At 32.6% G+C, this 17,255-nt stretch overlaps 1 protein-coding gene across 2 annotated transcripts in view; it reads right to left on the reverse strand.

Moving 5' to 3' along the window:
- LOC143083303 (polyglutamylase complex subunit TTLL1-like) overlaps positions 1-17,255 on the reverse strand; it is a 39,849-nt gene that overhangs the window by 1,830 nt on the left and 20,764 nt on the right. For both annotated transcript variants that reach the window (XM_076259569.1, XM_076259568.1), the window contains exons 9-14: positions 14,377-14,457; positions 13,049-13,111; positions 9,999-10,039; positions 5,057-5,102; positions 3,686-3,795; positions 574-627 (exon numbers count right to left, since the gene is read on the reverse strand). In XM_076259569.1, coding sequence (XP_076115684.1) covers positions 574-627; positions 3,686-3,795; positions 5,057-5,102; positions 9,999-10,039; positions 13,049-13,111; positions 14,377-14,457 — 395 coding nt within the window. The remainder of the gene's footprint in view (positions 1-573; positions 628-3,685; positions 3,796-5,056; positions 5,103-9,998; positions 10,040-13,048; positions 13,112-14,376; positions 14,458-17,255) is intronic.

The raw sequence follows: 17,255 nt of genomic DNA on the forward strand, positions 1-17,255 counted from the left end.
ATCAGTTCAATTGTCCAATTGAATATATACAACAGATATTATTCTCCGTGTAGTATATTCACTTGGACCTTTAAGTTTCTTCTAAGAGAAATCCATCACTCAATGATTAATTTACTGGAGGCAAAAATTATCTTCTTCGTAGATGAAAATATACAACTCACAAAACTGCATGTGATATTATATATTTTAAGAGTAAGAGCAAAGACTGGTCGGCTGTGAGTCAGAATAATGTGTCCTGGTAAGGTGACTTGTCTTTCTTTGGACTGTTACCTTGTTTACTAGCTCTAGCTCAGCGTGTCAGTTTAGTACAAAGCATGGTTAATATTCATATTACATTAACTCTTGTCCTGAATATGCATATTAATTTGTCGCTTTATGTTAAGTAGCCATTCATCAGTCTCATCAGCATCAAATATTTCAAAAAGTTGATTTCTGACAAAATTTAAATGTATTCGATTACTAAACAAACACATAAAAATACAAATTGCAGTAGGAACAATGCTAATTTTTTTTGTATCAGAAATCAATTTTAATGATTAAATCAGCAGATACAGTTTATAATATAAAACTTACAACAAATCAAAATATCCTAGATGTTCTTTCTGTGGTATTTTGTTCCATCGGACACTGAAAAGAAACCAATCATGCATGATAAATTGATAATACATTTTTTTCAATTAACAATGTCAAATTGTAGACAATATTTAGTTACATAAGTAAATCAAATAAGCACACCTATAACTTGTCATTAAAACATTGATATACCAGAATATATATAATATGTACATGCAACTAATTTATAACCAAAATTTGAGAAAGACTTATTGATTGTGACAGTCAGTTACATCTTGACAATAAATTATGTGTATTCCTCAATTCTAATAATCAATAAAAACTACACTTGAGAAATTAAAACTTATTAAAGTTTTAGTTTTTTCAACAATTCCTGACTTTGGACAAATTGGTTGTCAAATCATAATTTCCGGAATTTAGAGTTTAGACTAATTGTCTTTAAAATAAAGTTTTCTCAGTTGAAAGAAATAAAAGTTTACTCTTTTTACAGTGCTTATCCAGTGACCTTTGGGGTATCACAATAGCAATGGCCAAAACAGTTTACCAAATTGCAGTTAGATTTCTTCTCCAACTAACTGATCAACTGGTAAAATGTTTTAGCAGATTGCTCAAGTGAAATGTTGTTAGTATGAAGTGAGTGCTGTGAAATCAAAAGAAATACTTACCATCCAGATCCAGTTAGTTGTTATCTTTGTCATTTGTTTCAAACACAAAAATGACTTACTATAGTATGAGTCACTGAATAAGAAGGTCTAATTTTGACATGGAAACTTCTATCATAAATAGATTTTATAAATAAATAGTTCAAACCATTGTTTTGTAGATGTATATTTTATAGCTTTGTCTTCTAAGACAAAGTTATTGTGTCATTATGATTCGTATGATATTTTCTATACAAATTACTGATCTGCTGGCATTAAAGGGAAATAATTTTTATTGAGTTATTGTACACTAAAAAATTAATTAATGATACCTGGCTTCTGATTTTGCCTTCAATTTTTTTCAAAATTTTAATCATCTTAAGGTAGATGGGGTGTCTAAATTATAATCCATAGAATCTTTTAATAATTTGCCAAAATGTAGTTCATATCCTGCTTGTATAAAAACATTAATAAAAAGAATGGGTCACCGGACTTATTTTCACGCTACAGGTTGTTCAAAATTGTCAAGATTTTGTATAGATTATGCATGGAAAACCTATTTTTCCGCCATAAAATGCAAACCACACCATAGAATTTTGAGATAAAATATGAGAAGATAGCTTCAATATTATGCTTTCAGATAAGAAAATGAAAAAATGGGGTCACCGGACTCGTTTTCTTGCTACATGTAAAAATGGGTAAATTCCTAACACATTCTATTGTAAAAGTAACACTATCTGAATTATCTGCCCTTGCATTTGAGTTGCCTCCCCTTATTTGACCAAGTTGGAAAAAAATGAATCAAACAAAAGAATTCTTATTTTTGTAAAATACAATCATAAATATGATCAAACATGGCATTTTCAATATTATAATGAAAATTCTTACATATGAATTACCTTCTACTATAAAAATTTGAACATTTCATCAAAGATCTAGACCTTGTTTTCTAGTATTTCAAAATCCAAGATGGAGGAAGACACCCTATCTACCTTAAAAATAAATTTCATTGTTTCTTTTCAAAACAGAGGATAAAAGTTTAATAATCATAAAAGTAATGTTACAAACAAATTAAATGAGGAAAGTTGATATTTGTCAGACAAAAATTGTGACAACATTTTGCTGATTTTCAGTAATGTAAATTATTTCCCTTTAATGGTAGCAGATAAGTAATTGCTTTAGAAAAAAAAATCCAAATTACAATTATGCACTAACTTGTTGTTGGTAAACGGAGCTATTAATTATAGACTTACAAAACAATGTTTTCAACTATTTATTTATAAAATCTATTTATTATAGAAGTTTCCATGTCAAAATTAGACCTTCTTATTCAGTGACTCATATTATAGTAAGTCATTTTTGTGTTTGAAACAAATGACAAAGATATCAACTAACTGGATCTGGATGGTAAGTATTACTTTTGATTTTACAGCACTCACTTCATACTAACATCATTTCACTTGAGCAATCTGCTAAAATATCTTACCACTTGATCAGTTAGTTGGAGAAGAAATCTAACTGCAATTTGGTAAACTGTTTGAGCCATTGCTAATGTGATACCCCAAAGCCTGAAAGGTCACTGGATAAGCACAGTAATATATGTGAAATATATCTTTTTTCATGTTAATTTGACAGTATATTCATTTAAATAGTGAAATTACACCAAATTTTCCTGGATTTGTTACAGAGCACAACTCTAACCCATAACAATATATACACAGGAATGTTTACATGTTTTCAGCATTTCTCAGTACAGTGGGAAAACACTGTCTTACAGTTTTAATCTTATTCTGTATTGGCCAATGATTTACACTATGTTAGGTCAGCTGACCTAATGTTTTGTAAGGGTAATGATTTTTTTTGTGGGCACCTAAAAATATTGTCTAGGTGGTCATTCTAGCTGTAGACATCGAACAGTCAAAATTTCTTTTTTTTTGTTTATATTTAATATTGTCATAATCATGATGAGGTGTGGCATTTTTACCCAAAAACTGTTCTTGCATTGCTCCCTGACGCAAGTTTCAAAACATATATTTTCCTGGGTGGCGAGTGTCTGATTATTAATGACAGTATTCGTAATATTATATTTAACATTTGAAATGTTCTTGAAGGTATATAGATACAAACTCCCATTGTTGCCAAAAGTTGTTTTTTTTGTTCACCAAGTTGTGTTTGATTTACTTTGTATAGATACAAAGATTTTGTTATACATGATGTTTGCATATTACATGTATAGTGAGATTACTGTATTGTTGTATTAGATTACAAAAATGTGATAAAATGCTAGCTGCAGTCTATGTCTGCACCGTAAAATGCATATTGAGTTCAGACTTATTTAATTGGCCAAAATTATAGTGTAGTTAAGACTTTGTGATTCTCTACATGCTGACAAAAACTATTCGGCAACTCATGTGCTCAATTTTGATTTATTTCAATTGTTTTTGAAATGTTCCACTACTAATAGTACTCACTCAGGCATCTGACCAGGGGGTATCACAATATTTATCAAATCATTCATTAATCTGTACTTCATAATTCTGTCACTAGATGTCGTACTTGTCAAAGATGGTGAAGCATTAACCTAAAACAGATGATTAAACTAACTTGTACAGTCTTCACTGTTAGCCACAAGTCTGGTGCCCCAAATAAAATTTTATTCCAAACTAGTAGGTAATTGAAAAACTTGTTAAGACATATATAAACAAAAATATGTCTGAATATTGGTCTTCAGATTAGTATTTGAAAAAGATTTTGGTGCAACCTGCTTGTTTGACATTGTGCAAGAATTTTCTTCTTCCTTTTAAAGGTTCACTTGGATATTTAGGAATTTATTCATAGCTAAAAAAATGTGACAACTCTTGTCAATACTAAATTTCTTCTTTGTAAAACTTGTGTTGTGATGGTGCTGTAGAATCAATGAAAAAATTAAAACCCTTTAAAATTCTAAATGTTATAAAACACACATTTTCTAAAAAAAAATTACCATGCTGCTATTCATAGAAATTGAATGTAAGCATCATAGAGGATACAGGCAATAGTTTTCACTGGACCCTGTTATTATTTGACTCTAATATATCAATAAACCTTAAGGTGGTCAATTTATATACTTGGGCTTTAGATTGTCATTTACAATGTCATAGCTGTCAACCAATGAAAGTGAAAATGCAGGTCATGACCTGCATTGAAGAATAAAATCTCAGGTCATAATGCATACAAACTTTTTTTCAGCTGTGTTTATGTATTTAGGGGACATTTTTTAATATTCAAAATCAAAATTTCCAAAACATGTTCACATGGTTATTAGTTTTAACTGATAATAATTTTATACCAAAGTCTTTATATATATTATTACTCCATTTCCCTTTTGAACAATAAATAGATTTAGGAAATGCTATGTTAGTTGAAGATATTAGAAATTACTTTTATTCATGTATATCCTTCCCATGTTAGTTTGGGCAGGTTATATATTTGTACAGTTATATTCAGGTATAAGTAAAAAAGTTAAACAATTAAAGAAAGTAGAGATGAAAAATATAATGCAACTGTACTCATAACTGTAAATTCAGAAATTATTGTGTGCATTTATTATTGCAATTTTTCAAAAATGGACAAGAATGCGAGTTCAATTATTGCGAAAAATATAATATAAATATATATTTAAGAAAAATTTACATACAGATCTATAGTTTAGTTATCAAAAATGTGAGATCTTTTTATTGTGATACTCACCAAGTCACATAATTTACATTCATAAAAACCTCACAATAATTTCTGAATTTACAGTATTTGACTATAATTTCTATATGTCAATCAATCTTAAAGTTACCAGTAGAGATACGTACCTCTATTAACCAAGGTTTTAAATTGTCATCTACAATGTAATCATATCTGAAATAAAAAGTAGGGTATTACAGACTAGGGGAATAGCTCTGGTAGCATGGACGGAGGTGATTACATATGGACACATAAAAACACATCAGCTTCCATTTCTACATTTTAATCAGACTAAGATGACATCACAAACATAAATACAAGATACTGGCAAAAGGGGAACAACTCTTTCTTTCACACAGAAACATACTCCGACCATACATACTGATATACAACAATGGTCATTAATGAGCAGTATGTACTTTTTTCTTGTACTTCATCAACAAATTAAATCAGATTCTTAAAAAAACAAGAGTGCACACGCTGAAATGTCTCGCCTTCTATACTAATCATTGATATTATGTTGATAGTCCTAGGTGTAAAGCTAAGCTTTATTACAACTGTCACATAAACTTAACATTAACCAAGATAACTAAACAAAGACCAATGAACCTTGAAAATGAGGTCAAGGTCAGATGAAACATGCCAGGCAGACATGTTCAGCTAACAATGCTTCTATACAACATATATAGATGACCCATTACTTATAGTTTAAGAAAAATAGACCAAAAAACAAAAACTTAACACTGTGCAATGAACCGTGAAAATGAGGTCAGGGTCAAATAAAACCTGCGTGACTGACATAAAGATCATAAAATATTTCCATACACCAAATATAGTTGACCTATGGCATATAGTATTAGATGAAAAGACCAAAACTCAAAAACTTAACTTTGACCACTGAACCATGAAAATGAGGTCAGGGTCACATGATACTGCCCGCTAGATATGTACACCTTACAATCATTCCATACAACAAATATAGTAGACCTATTGCATATAGTATGAGAAAAACAGACCAAAACACAAAAATTTAACTATAACCACTGAACCATGAAAATGAGGTCAAGGTCAGATGACACCTGCCAGTTGGGCATGTACACCTTACAGTCCTTCCATACACCGAATATACTAGCCCTATTGCTTATAGTATCTGAGATATGGACTTGACCACCAAAACTTAACCTTGTTCACTGATCCATGAAATGAGGTCGAGGTCAAGTGAAAACTGTCTGACAGACATGAGGACCTTGCAAGGTACGCACATATCAAATATAGTTATCCTATTACTTATAATAAGAAAGAATTCAACATTACAAAAAATTTGAACTTTTTTTTCAAGTGCTCACTGAACCATGAAAATGAGGTCAAGGACATTGGACATGTGACTGACGGAAACTTCGTAACATGAAGCATCTATATACGAAGTATGAAGTATCCAGGTCTTCTACCTTCTAAAATATAAAGCTTTTAAGAAGTGAGCTAACGCCGCCGCCGTAGCCGCCGCCGCCGGATCACTATCCCTATGTCGAGCTTTCTGCAACAAAAGTTGCAGGCTCGACAAAAATCTCACTGTCCCTATATTTTATTCGGAAAAAAACGATGAACAACTAACTCCTTTGGTATGGCCTATGACTAGTATTCTCACATCACTGACAAAACTTGAGTATCTGACAAAGAGATCTCTAACTGTATTCACAAGTAGTCACAATTCTAGGTTTTGAATTCAATTTTCCTATGAACTGAAATTTGTTCAAAGAAAACTACTTCCTTGTAATTGAATGATTGAAAGATCAAACAATAATCATAACATTAACTCAGTATCTTGTAACTTTTTAAAAAGGGTGAGGAGTGGTTAAACAGTTCTCATTTTTATTTAATGGACTGGACTGATAAGGGACATACCATTGTCATTTGAATCTACCCATTGAAAATGGAAAAAGCTTTACTTTTATGGGATATACCATTCCACAAAAACATTAACCTTTATAAACAAGAATGTGTCCATAGTACATGGATGCCCCACTCGCACTATCATTTTACATGTTCAGTGGACCGTGAAATTGGGGTCAATACTTTAATTTGGCATAAAAATTAGAAAGATCATATCATAGTTAACATGTGTACTAAGTTTCAAGTTGATTGGACTTCAACTTCATCAAAAACTACCTTGACCAAAAACTTTAACCTGAGCTTCACACTATCTTCTTCTTTGTTCAGTGGACCATGAAATTGGAGTCAATACTTTAATTTGACATTAAAATTAGAAAGATCATATCATAGGGAACATGTGTACTAAGTTTCAAATTGATTGGACTTCAACTTCATCAAAAACTACCTCAACCAAAAACTTTAACCTGAAGCTGGACAAACGAACGGACGAACAGATGAACGGAGGCACAGACCAGAAAACATAATGCCCCTCTTCTATCGTAGGTGGGGCATAAAAATGGACTGCTGCGGTTATTAGGAACAATTAAAAAAAACTATACAATTACAATAAATCAGTCATCACTTGATTATTATGAATACTTGATCTCTTTAGTTTCTGTAATTTCCATTTTTAATCTATTTCCTAAAGTTTTTAAGGTAACAACTGCTAAAAATTGAGAGAAAAAAAAATCATATTTCAGAGGTCATTTATCTCATAACAGGTTGACAGATTTTTTTTGAACTTTCAGGGTATGCAAAACTTGCTGTGCTGATTATTTTTGCCATTTGTATCCTTACCTAGCTCCTTTAAATGTTCCAGTTAAATTAAAAAATCTGCCATAATACATATTTCAGGGGCAATTATTTCAAAATCAAAGTTTGGATTTTTCTTATGGTAAATTTAAATTTCTCAGGGAAGATACATTTTGTCCTATTTATAATTGTTTATACCATTACACTTTTTCACCCTGAAGCCATCTTACAAATGAAACAGAAACAAACTTGGTATCAATCCTTTGAGGATATTAAGATTAGAATATTTTTAAAGAAAAAATTACTGCTTGAATCATGGACAAAGCCTAGTCAATATTTCAATAACTAAGTTCAAACTAAACAATGCAGATGCTGATTGGAAAAAAAATACTGCTAAGTGTTCATTTGACTGGGAAGAACTATTACATCCCAGCTCCTTTGTTCTAACAGGGGTGATCTGAGCCGGATCACCCCTGCCAGATCACCCTAGTTTGAGTTTCTTTGTTATGCATGCTTTCCTTTGTTCTGTAACATTTTGGCGGGAATGTCAAATCCACTATAAAACTTATAATTAATTTTACGGAAAAGACCATCTATCAAAATTCACGTAGAAAAAATCCAGTAGATATGCTGGGATTCGAACTCAAGACCTTTAGCATATCAAGCCACGACACATACCACCACACCAGGACGACTTGATACGAAATAATAGTAATTTGACATACTTAAAGGAAGCAAGATTTTTTTATTAGTGGGGCGAATTGTCAAACCTTTATTCAGTGGGGTTTTAACCTTTTACGTTAATTTGTGAGTTTTCAGACTGATTGTTCAATTTGATTTTACACTTTTTCAAAGTGGGGCAAGTCGGTAAACAAGATTGGGACGATATTTTTATAAAGTGGCGATATAGCGTGGGCTGATTGGCAAGTGGGGCAAGTTGACATTGTTTGATATCTACTCATCGTGTTTGGGGGTCAAAAAGGGTATACATCATATAGTAATATATAAAGTATATTGTTATGGTTGTGTGGCGTTCTAAACTAGATTTTATGAATTGTAAATGGTTTTTCGTCTAATCTAAAACAGCTGGGATGTAAAATAGTTATCCCAGTCGGACTTGGTGTGTCAGTGTTAGATCACCCTCTGGCCTCCGGCCATCGGGGTGATCTTACACTGACACACCGCGTCCTTATGGGATAACTATTAATGTTCAATAACTGACATAGCAGATCACAAACTTAATTCACTGCTCAACTCCAGTCTAGATTTTGGGTACAAACTATATCGTTCACTTATAATTGAATGATCTCTCAACCTTAACTCAGTATCTGGATACTACTTTTAAAAACAGTGATGAGTAGTTAAATAGTATTCACTTTGAAAAAATGGACTAAACTGCTGAGGGACATACCATTCTCATTTAGATAGTACACACATTTGAAATAGACTAATCTTAGTGGGACAGTCCATTCTAGTTTGAATGTACCCACTTAAAAATGGACAAATCTTTTTGGGACAATCCATTCTAGTTTAAATGTACCCACTAAAAAATGGACTTTACTATAATGAGATATATCATTCTACAAAAAATTTACCTTTAAAATAATGGACTGCTTAGGTTATTAGTTCTTAACCAGGAATTATTAGAATCTGGGATAATTTTGAATTCTGGAAAAATGATAAGAAATATATGATGGCGCATGACTAATCTTACTTTTACTGTTATCTCAGTATGAACTAACTTACCCTCCTTAATTGGGTTAGTTTTCATCATACATTTCTTATCAATTTTCCAGAATTCATAATTATTCCAGATTCAAATAATCCTTTTTTGGACTACATGTTTCCCTCAAATGACTTTTTCTTCATGTGGATTCATTTATTTTTCGTGGATACCAATTTTCGTGGATAAGGGAAAAGTTCCATTTTCATGAATATTTGATTTCATGTTTTTGCCAAAGTCTGTATCAATGCCATTAGAAGATTTTTTATTTGTTGAGCTTTCAATTTCATGGTTTACCTATAACAACGAAATCCACGAAAACTGGTATCCAATAAATAATAATGAATCCACTATTTGTTTTGTCAGCTGGCTGTGGTATAGTTTTTTTTTTACACCACATAGCAAAATTAGAACTGTGAAAAATATATTGAAACATCTACAATATTAGATTGTTGCAGCTATCAATTTCTTAAAAACTGTGAATTCATTAATTTTGTGGGTATCAATTTTCGTAGATATTTTGAATAATGGTTTTGTCAGATTTTGCTTATCAGTCTTGACAAAAATTGTGTTTTTGTGGTTTACCTATTCAAACAAAATCTACGAAAAATGGAATGCCACAAAATACTCAGGAATCCAAGGTAGCCTTTATTATTAACACTTACCCATAACATTCAAAGCAATGTCTGTCATTGGATATATTACCCTGTAAATATAATTCATTAAATGAAAATAAGCAATAAAATCTGTATTTCAAATGTTTAGCTGTTTTAAGAGTTTATAGTTCTGATAAATTATTGGAATTTTAATTGCATACCTGTATAAGATAACGTATATACATGTACTCTTCAGGTCATTTCCCAAAATTTGTAATTCATTTTCAATAAGAATAAGACTTGATTGGGAAATTCTTTTTCAATCATAGCTAGACTTTGAGATGATTTGAAACTATTTTTTACAAAAAAAAGAAAACAAAGTGCCCATTTGATTCAAACTTGAATAATTTTTTTTTATGAAAATAAGATATCTATTCAAAACGCCCACTGCCCAACACATAGCTAACTTCAATTAACCTCATCCTATTCACACTCAATATATTTTGTCTTCACTATTTCTAATCAAATCATGCAATTTCATCCATTTTTACAGTAAATGACATAAAACTTCAAATGTAAATGGTCCAATTGTTTCTTTTATTAAACAAATCAATATAAAGAAGATGTGGTATGATTGCCAATGAGACAACTGTCCACAAAAGACCAAAATGACACAAACATTAACATTTATAGGTCACCGTACAGCCTTCAAGTTTCAACAATGAGCAAAGCCCATACCGCATAGTCAGCTATAAAAGGCCCCGATAAGACCAGTCTTCACGACAAACTCTTAAATCTACAGGCTCGGGGCTCAATTTTTGATTTTTTTTAGTTAGATTCTGTTGGCCTGTAGATATAATTTTTACAGGCCCAGGAGCAATTTTAACAGCCTGGGCTGCCACTCAGCACAAAGGCTGTAAGACAATGTAAAACAATTCAAACGAGAAAACTAACGGCCTTATTTATATAAAACTAGAGGCTCTCAAGAGCCTGTATCGCTCACCTGATTCTACTTGGGTTTTTGAAATCATATGAAAAAATATAAAATTTGGCTAAAAGTGACAACACAACCTCATTGATAAGGAAAGGAACATGTTTAATTTCATTCAAAAGTCCCCCACTGGCGGCCATCTTGGATGGCGGATCGGCTACAAAGTAACAACACTTGGTCAGCACCTCATAAGGAACATTCATGCCATGTTTGGTTTTATTCCATTCAGTGGTTCTCTAAAAGAAGTCATTTGTATGCATTTCCCATAGGGTCCTATGTTAAACTAAGTCCCCTGCTGGCGGCCATCTTGGATGATGGATCTGCTACAAAGTAACAACACTTGGTCAGCACCTCATAAGGAACATTCATGCAATGTTTAGTTTTATTCCATTCAGTGGTTCTCTAAAAGAAGTCATTTGTATGCATTTCCAATAGGGTCCTATGTTAAACTAAGTCCCTGCTGGCGGCCATCTTGGATAATGGATCGGCTACAAAGTAACAACACTTGGTCAGCACCATATTAGGAACATTCATGCCATGTTTGATTTCATTCCATTCAGTGGTTCTCTAAAAGAAGTCATTTGTATGCATTTCCCATAGGGTCCTATGTTAAACTAAGTCCCATGCTGGTGGCCATCTTGGATGATGGATGGGCTACAAAGAAACAACACATGGTCAGCACGGCATAAGGAACATTCATGCAATGTTTGGTTTCATTCCATTCAGTTGTTCTCTAAAAGAAGTCATTTGTATGCATTTCCCATAGGGTCCTATGTTAAACTAAGTCCCCCGCTGGCGTCCATCTTGGATGATGGATCGGCTACAAAATAACAACACTTGGTCAGCACCACATTAGGAACATTCATGCCATGTTTGATTTCATTCCATTCAGTGGTTCTCTAAAAGAAGTCATTTGTATGCATTTCCCATAGGGTCCTATGTTAAACTAAGTCCCCCGCTGGCGGCCAACTTGGATGATGGATTGGCTACAAAGTAACAACACTTGGTCAGCACTCCATAAGGAACATTCATGCTATGTTTGGTTTCATTCCATTTAGTGGTTCTCTAGAAGAAGTCATTTGTATGCATTTCCCATAGGGTCCTATGTTAAACTAAGTCCCCCGCTGGCGGCCATCTTGGATGATGGATCGGCTACAAAGTAACAACACTTGGTCAGCACTCCATAAGGAACATTCATGCTATGTTTGGTTTCATTCCATTTAGTGGTTCTCTAGAAGAAGTCATTTGTATCCATTTCCCATAGGGTCCTATGTTAAACTAAGTCCCCCGCTGGCGGCCATCTTGGATGATGGATCGGCTACAAAGTAACAACACTTGGTCAGCACCCCATAAGGAACATTCATGCTATGTTTGGTTTTATTCCATTCAGTGGTTCTCTAAAAGAAGTCATTTGTATGCATTTCCCATAGGGTCCTATGTTAAACTAAGTCCCCGGCTAGCAGCCATCTTGGATGATGGATCGGCAACAAAGTAACAACACTTGGTCAGTACCTCATAAGGAACATTCATGCCATGTTTGGTTTCATTCCATTCAGTGGTTCTCTAAAAGAAGTCATTTGTATGCATTTCCCATAGGGTCCTATGTTAAACTAAGTCCCCCGCTGGCGGCCATCTTGGATGATGGATCGGCTACAAAGTAACAACACTTGGTCAGCACCTCATAAGGAACATTCATGCCATGTTTGGTTCCATTCCATTCAGTGGTTCTCTAGAAGAAGTTCAAAATGTAAATTGTTAACGACGACGACGACGGACGACGGACGCCAAGTGGTGAGAAAAGCTCACTTGGCCCTTCGGGCCAGGTGAGCTAAAAATGAACAAAAAACAAATATGTAACACATAAACAAACAACAACCACTGAATTACAGGCTTCTGACTTGGGACAGGCACATACTTAAATAATGTGGCACGGTTAAAAAAGGTTAGCGGGATCCCAACCCTCCCCCTCAACCTGGGACAGTAGTATAACAGTACAACATAAGAATAACCTCTTCAAACAGCTAATAATGCAAAAGCAGCCATAGAAAATGATACTTCTACAATCTGAATGTTGTTACAAATATAAAGAAAAAACATTCAGCATAAAAAAGTATGTTTAGCGACTTACCGATACAGCTTTTAAAGAGTGAACTGTTTGCCAATTTATTTCATCAAATAACTTATCAGTAACCTGCAAAGTAAAAATTAGAAAATTCTTCAAAAATTTTGACTTACTGATGATTTATTTTTATTTGCTGAATACTAATTTTCGTGGTTTTTGTAGGTACAGGTGACGACAAATTTAAATGTTCAGTGAATAACTAATTTTCTATCAGGTTGTATGAAAACTTTGGTAAAACCAGGAAATCTCATATCCATGAAAATGCAAACTTTATGCAATCCAGAAAATTGGTACCCATGAAAATTATTTTAAAGGAATCCACAGTATTAAATAACATCTATTATTACCTAATAAAGAGTATTTTACTGTTTTATTAATATTTCTATATTATTTGCTTTTTTCTGCCATTTTTTTTTTCCATGGTCTATTGCACTGGAAATTATCATTCTATTGCACCTGTGTGCAGTCTATTGCACTGACCTATTATGACCTCTTATTTTTAAAATCTGATAATGTTGCCCAATCAAATTGAGTCTAATAAACGTTCTTGGGTTTATTGTTTTTATTGTCTACAAATAACTTCCACGATGGAGCGGTTTGCGAATGTTGATTTACTCTGATTTCATGTCCGTTTTATTGAATTTCTAAAGTATTTGTTGTACATGTACCCGGTATGCTCCTTACACATCATAATTAATTCAGTTGTTACTTTCATGTGTTTTATTTCTAAGAATTTGATAGAACTGACTCAGTATGTATTAGGTAATAAAACAGTTAATGAATGTGTAACAGTGCAATAGATCAAAATATATTTCCCTCGGTATGAAGATCAGCTCATTGTTCTATTGCCCGAAGCCAATCTTCATACCTGAGTGGCAGGTCTATTTGTGCAATTCATTACAGGTATAGGCAGTGTTAGTACAATTTTATTTAATTTCTTCCAGACATTTTCAAATACTAGGTGGTTATATTTTCTGCTTAACATGTGAGAACAAATGCTCTTCAACTTTGTACTTTATTTGGCATTTTTAACTTTTTGGGATTCGAGCGTCACTGATGAGTCTTTTGTAGACAAAACGTGTGTCTGGTGTATATTCTAAATTTAGTCCTGGTATCTATGATGAGTTTATTTTCCCCAAATTAGTCCCCTACGCAGTTGCTTTTGTAATGTCTTCTAAGAGTCAAAAATTCTAATTTTTAAGAAATGCTGTCAACATTGTTTTTTTTTCAAATTTATTAAGTTAAAAATGGCATATCAAATAAGGAAAATAACATTAATACATGTAATACCAATTTTAGATGACTGACATTTTGCAAAATTATTTATATTTTACCTCTTTTCCACGAGTCCCTTCTAAAAACAAACGCATGTTTTGAACTGTCCACTTTCCTCCATGGACAGCATTATAATCTTCCTAGAAAAAAAAAAAGATGCATAAAATAACAAAATTGTCTTGAGAAGTTCGCTACTCAGTTTCAAAATAACAAGCTTTCCATAACACTAGTAGATATTGATAGGGGATTATTAAAGGAACCAAAAGAACCAAAAAAATATATAAGTCAATGTGCTTGTTTTTGAGATATTAGCCATTGAAATTTTGGTGGGAAAATGTTCTCCCTTGATTTTTTTTTAAGTTTATCATTAGAAAGTTAAAGTGCTCAACCAGATGCTCCGCAGGGTGCTGCTTTATATGACCGCAGAGGTCCAACCTTGAAAAGTTAGGGCCAGTATGGAGACAAAATTCAAGCTGGATACAGCTCTGAATTTGGATTGTAATTAAATAGTTGATGCAGCATAGGTTTCTGACACAAAAATGAATGTGGTCTAATGAATTTTTTTTTTTGCAATTCACTATGCTGTAGAATATTAATCCCCTCAAAAACAAATATTTGAAGAAATTTTCTTTTGAATTTCTGAAATCTGAATGAGAAAAATTGTACCACCCCGCCAACCTTTTTTTTCTACCCCTTTCCCGCATTCCAAAAATAATCTCAATTCAAATTTCTAATGGAGTTTGCAATAATAACTACTCATTTAAATACATCATACACTATTAAAATATATAAATGTCATACATTCGTGTTTTCCCCAGCTAATCATCTTAAAACAATCATCATTTCTTAATACATAGTTTTCAAGCAGTGTAAGGTAGGTAATCAAACATATATAACAGTATTCTTTAAATGGAATTGGATTACCTCCCTTACACTGCTTTTAAAATTGTCTAAATTGTCCTTTAACCAGAAAATCCTTGTTTTCCCCCTTTTTGATAAATTATTTGAGCCATAACATCCCATAACCATCTCTTTGTAGTATGGAAACCTGTGGTATAATTTCAGAGAGATTTATACACTTAAACACAAGTTATTGACTGGAAACAACAAAAATGCTTATTCGGGTCCCTTTTTTGGCCCCCAACTTATTGACCCCCCTTGGAGCAAGAAACCCAAAACTCAATGCCAGCGTTTCCTTTGTAGTCAGAAACCTTGTAGTATAATTTCAGAGAGATCCATACACTTAAACACAAGTTATTGTCTGTAAACTACAAAAATTCTTCTTTTTTACACTTTTTTGGCCCCTTATTCATACATGTTCAGGGAAATTAACCCAAAACTCAATCCCAGCCTTCCCTTTGTTATATGGAACCTTGTGGTACAATGTTAGAGAGATCCATACAGTTAAACACAAGCTATTGTCCTGAAACTAGAAAAATGCTTGTTTTTGGCCCTTAATTCCTTGACTTTTTGCCCCATAACCTTTAAAATATATCCTAACCATCTACTTATTGTATTAAACATTGTGGTACAATTTTAGAGCAATTGAAATACTTATACACAACTTATTGTCCTGAAACTAAATAAATGTTTGTTTTGGGCCCCTTTTTCATAAACCTTTCGAACCATAACCCCCAAAATCCATCCCAACCAACCTTTTGTGGTAATTAACATTGTGTTGAAATTTTATTGATTTCTATTTACTTATACTAAAGTTATTATCCGGAAACCATCTGTCTTCGGACTACGCTGACGACGGGATACCAATATTCGACCAAATTTTTTATTTTTAAATTTTGCGGTTGTATAAAAACTAATAAAAAATAACACAGATTTTATTAGACTTTTAAAGATGGCTTATAATTATACATGTAAAAGACTTATAAAAAGAAAAATGGGGGTCAATGGGCAAATGTTTTTAAGGCATTCAAATGGATAAAACCAGAGGATCCAGAAAATCTGAGAAAAATTTCAAAACATGGCAAGGTAACATCCCTAATTTGCTTCTTACAATTAGTAATTTAAATTTGAGACAAATGCATATGCAGCAGAAAGAAACTCATGCATATGCAAAAGTCGGTGACTGTTGTGTTTTAATTTTTTCAGAAATATTCTTTTATGTTCTCACATCAAAATGTAGATGCAAAATTCAATATATCTATATAGTTTACATAATTAAAATAATGCAATGACAAAATAGATGTAAACATAATGAATAATGCAATTAAAATGCTGTGACTCATTTCATAAAAATATCTAAAGATTAAAATTGATTGCAAGTAATACTGAAATGTGTAAGACTTAAAGAGTACTTTTACTCTCAAAATGTTTTTGCGAAATAAGCAGCAGATCCTGTGTCCATGCTTAGCTTACAAGAATTCTTCAGTTTTCTGTTCAGATCAACGCCTGTAACAAAATTTGTTTGCATCGCATAATTTTGGTCTTTTCTTTTTATTTTAAGGAGGCAATATTTCTCATTTTGTCTTGTAAAGGAGTACATGTCTTAAAGTTTGGGGATGAATTTTAAGTCCATTGTTTCAATATAACAAGGGTTTCAAGTTGATGACCAGACATTTTACACAAATAAGACCGCTAGTTTTCTCGTTTGAATTCTTTGACATTGTCAGTTCGGGGCCTTTTATAGCTGACTATGCGGTATGGGCTTTGCTCATTGTTAAAGGCCGTACTGTGAACTATAGTTGCAACCATACCACATTGTCTTTTTTTATGTTAAGGGACATATTATTTTTTGTCTCACATTTCTCATAAATAGTAACTAAAAAATTGGCAAAAAATAGAGACTTTTGTTAAAGTGGACAAAATTGTTTGTATTTAATTTACAATAGGTATTGGAAACATAAAGGTAAGGGAAGACTAAATATATGAGTCAGATGTGTAGTTTTCATAAAACAAAATTCAGCACACCTGGACTATTTCT

Source organism: Mytilus galloprovincialis, chromosome 7, assembly GCF_965363235.1.
Source record: "Mytilus galloprovincialis chromosome 7, xbMytGall1.hap1.1, whole genome shotgun sequence".
Classification (NCBI taxonomy): domain Eukaryota; kingdom Metazoa; phylum Mollusca; class Bivalvia; order Mytilida; family Mytilidae; genus Mytilus; species Mytilus galloprovincialis.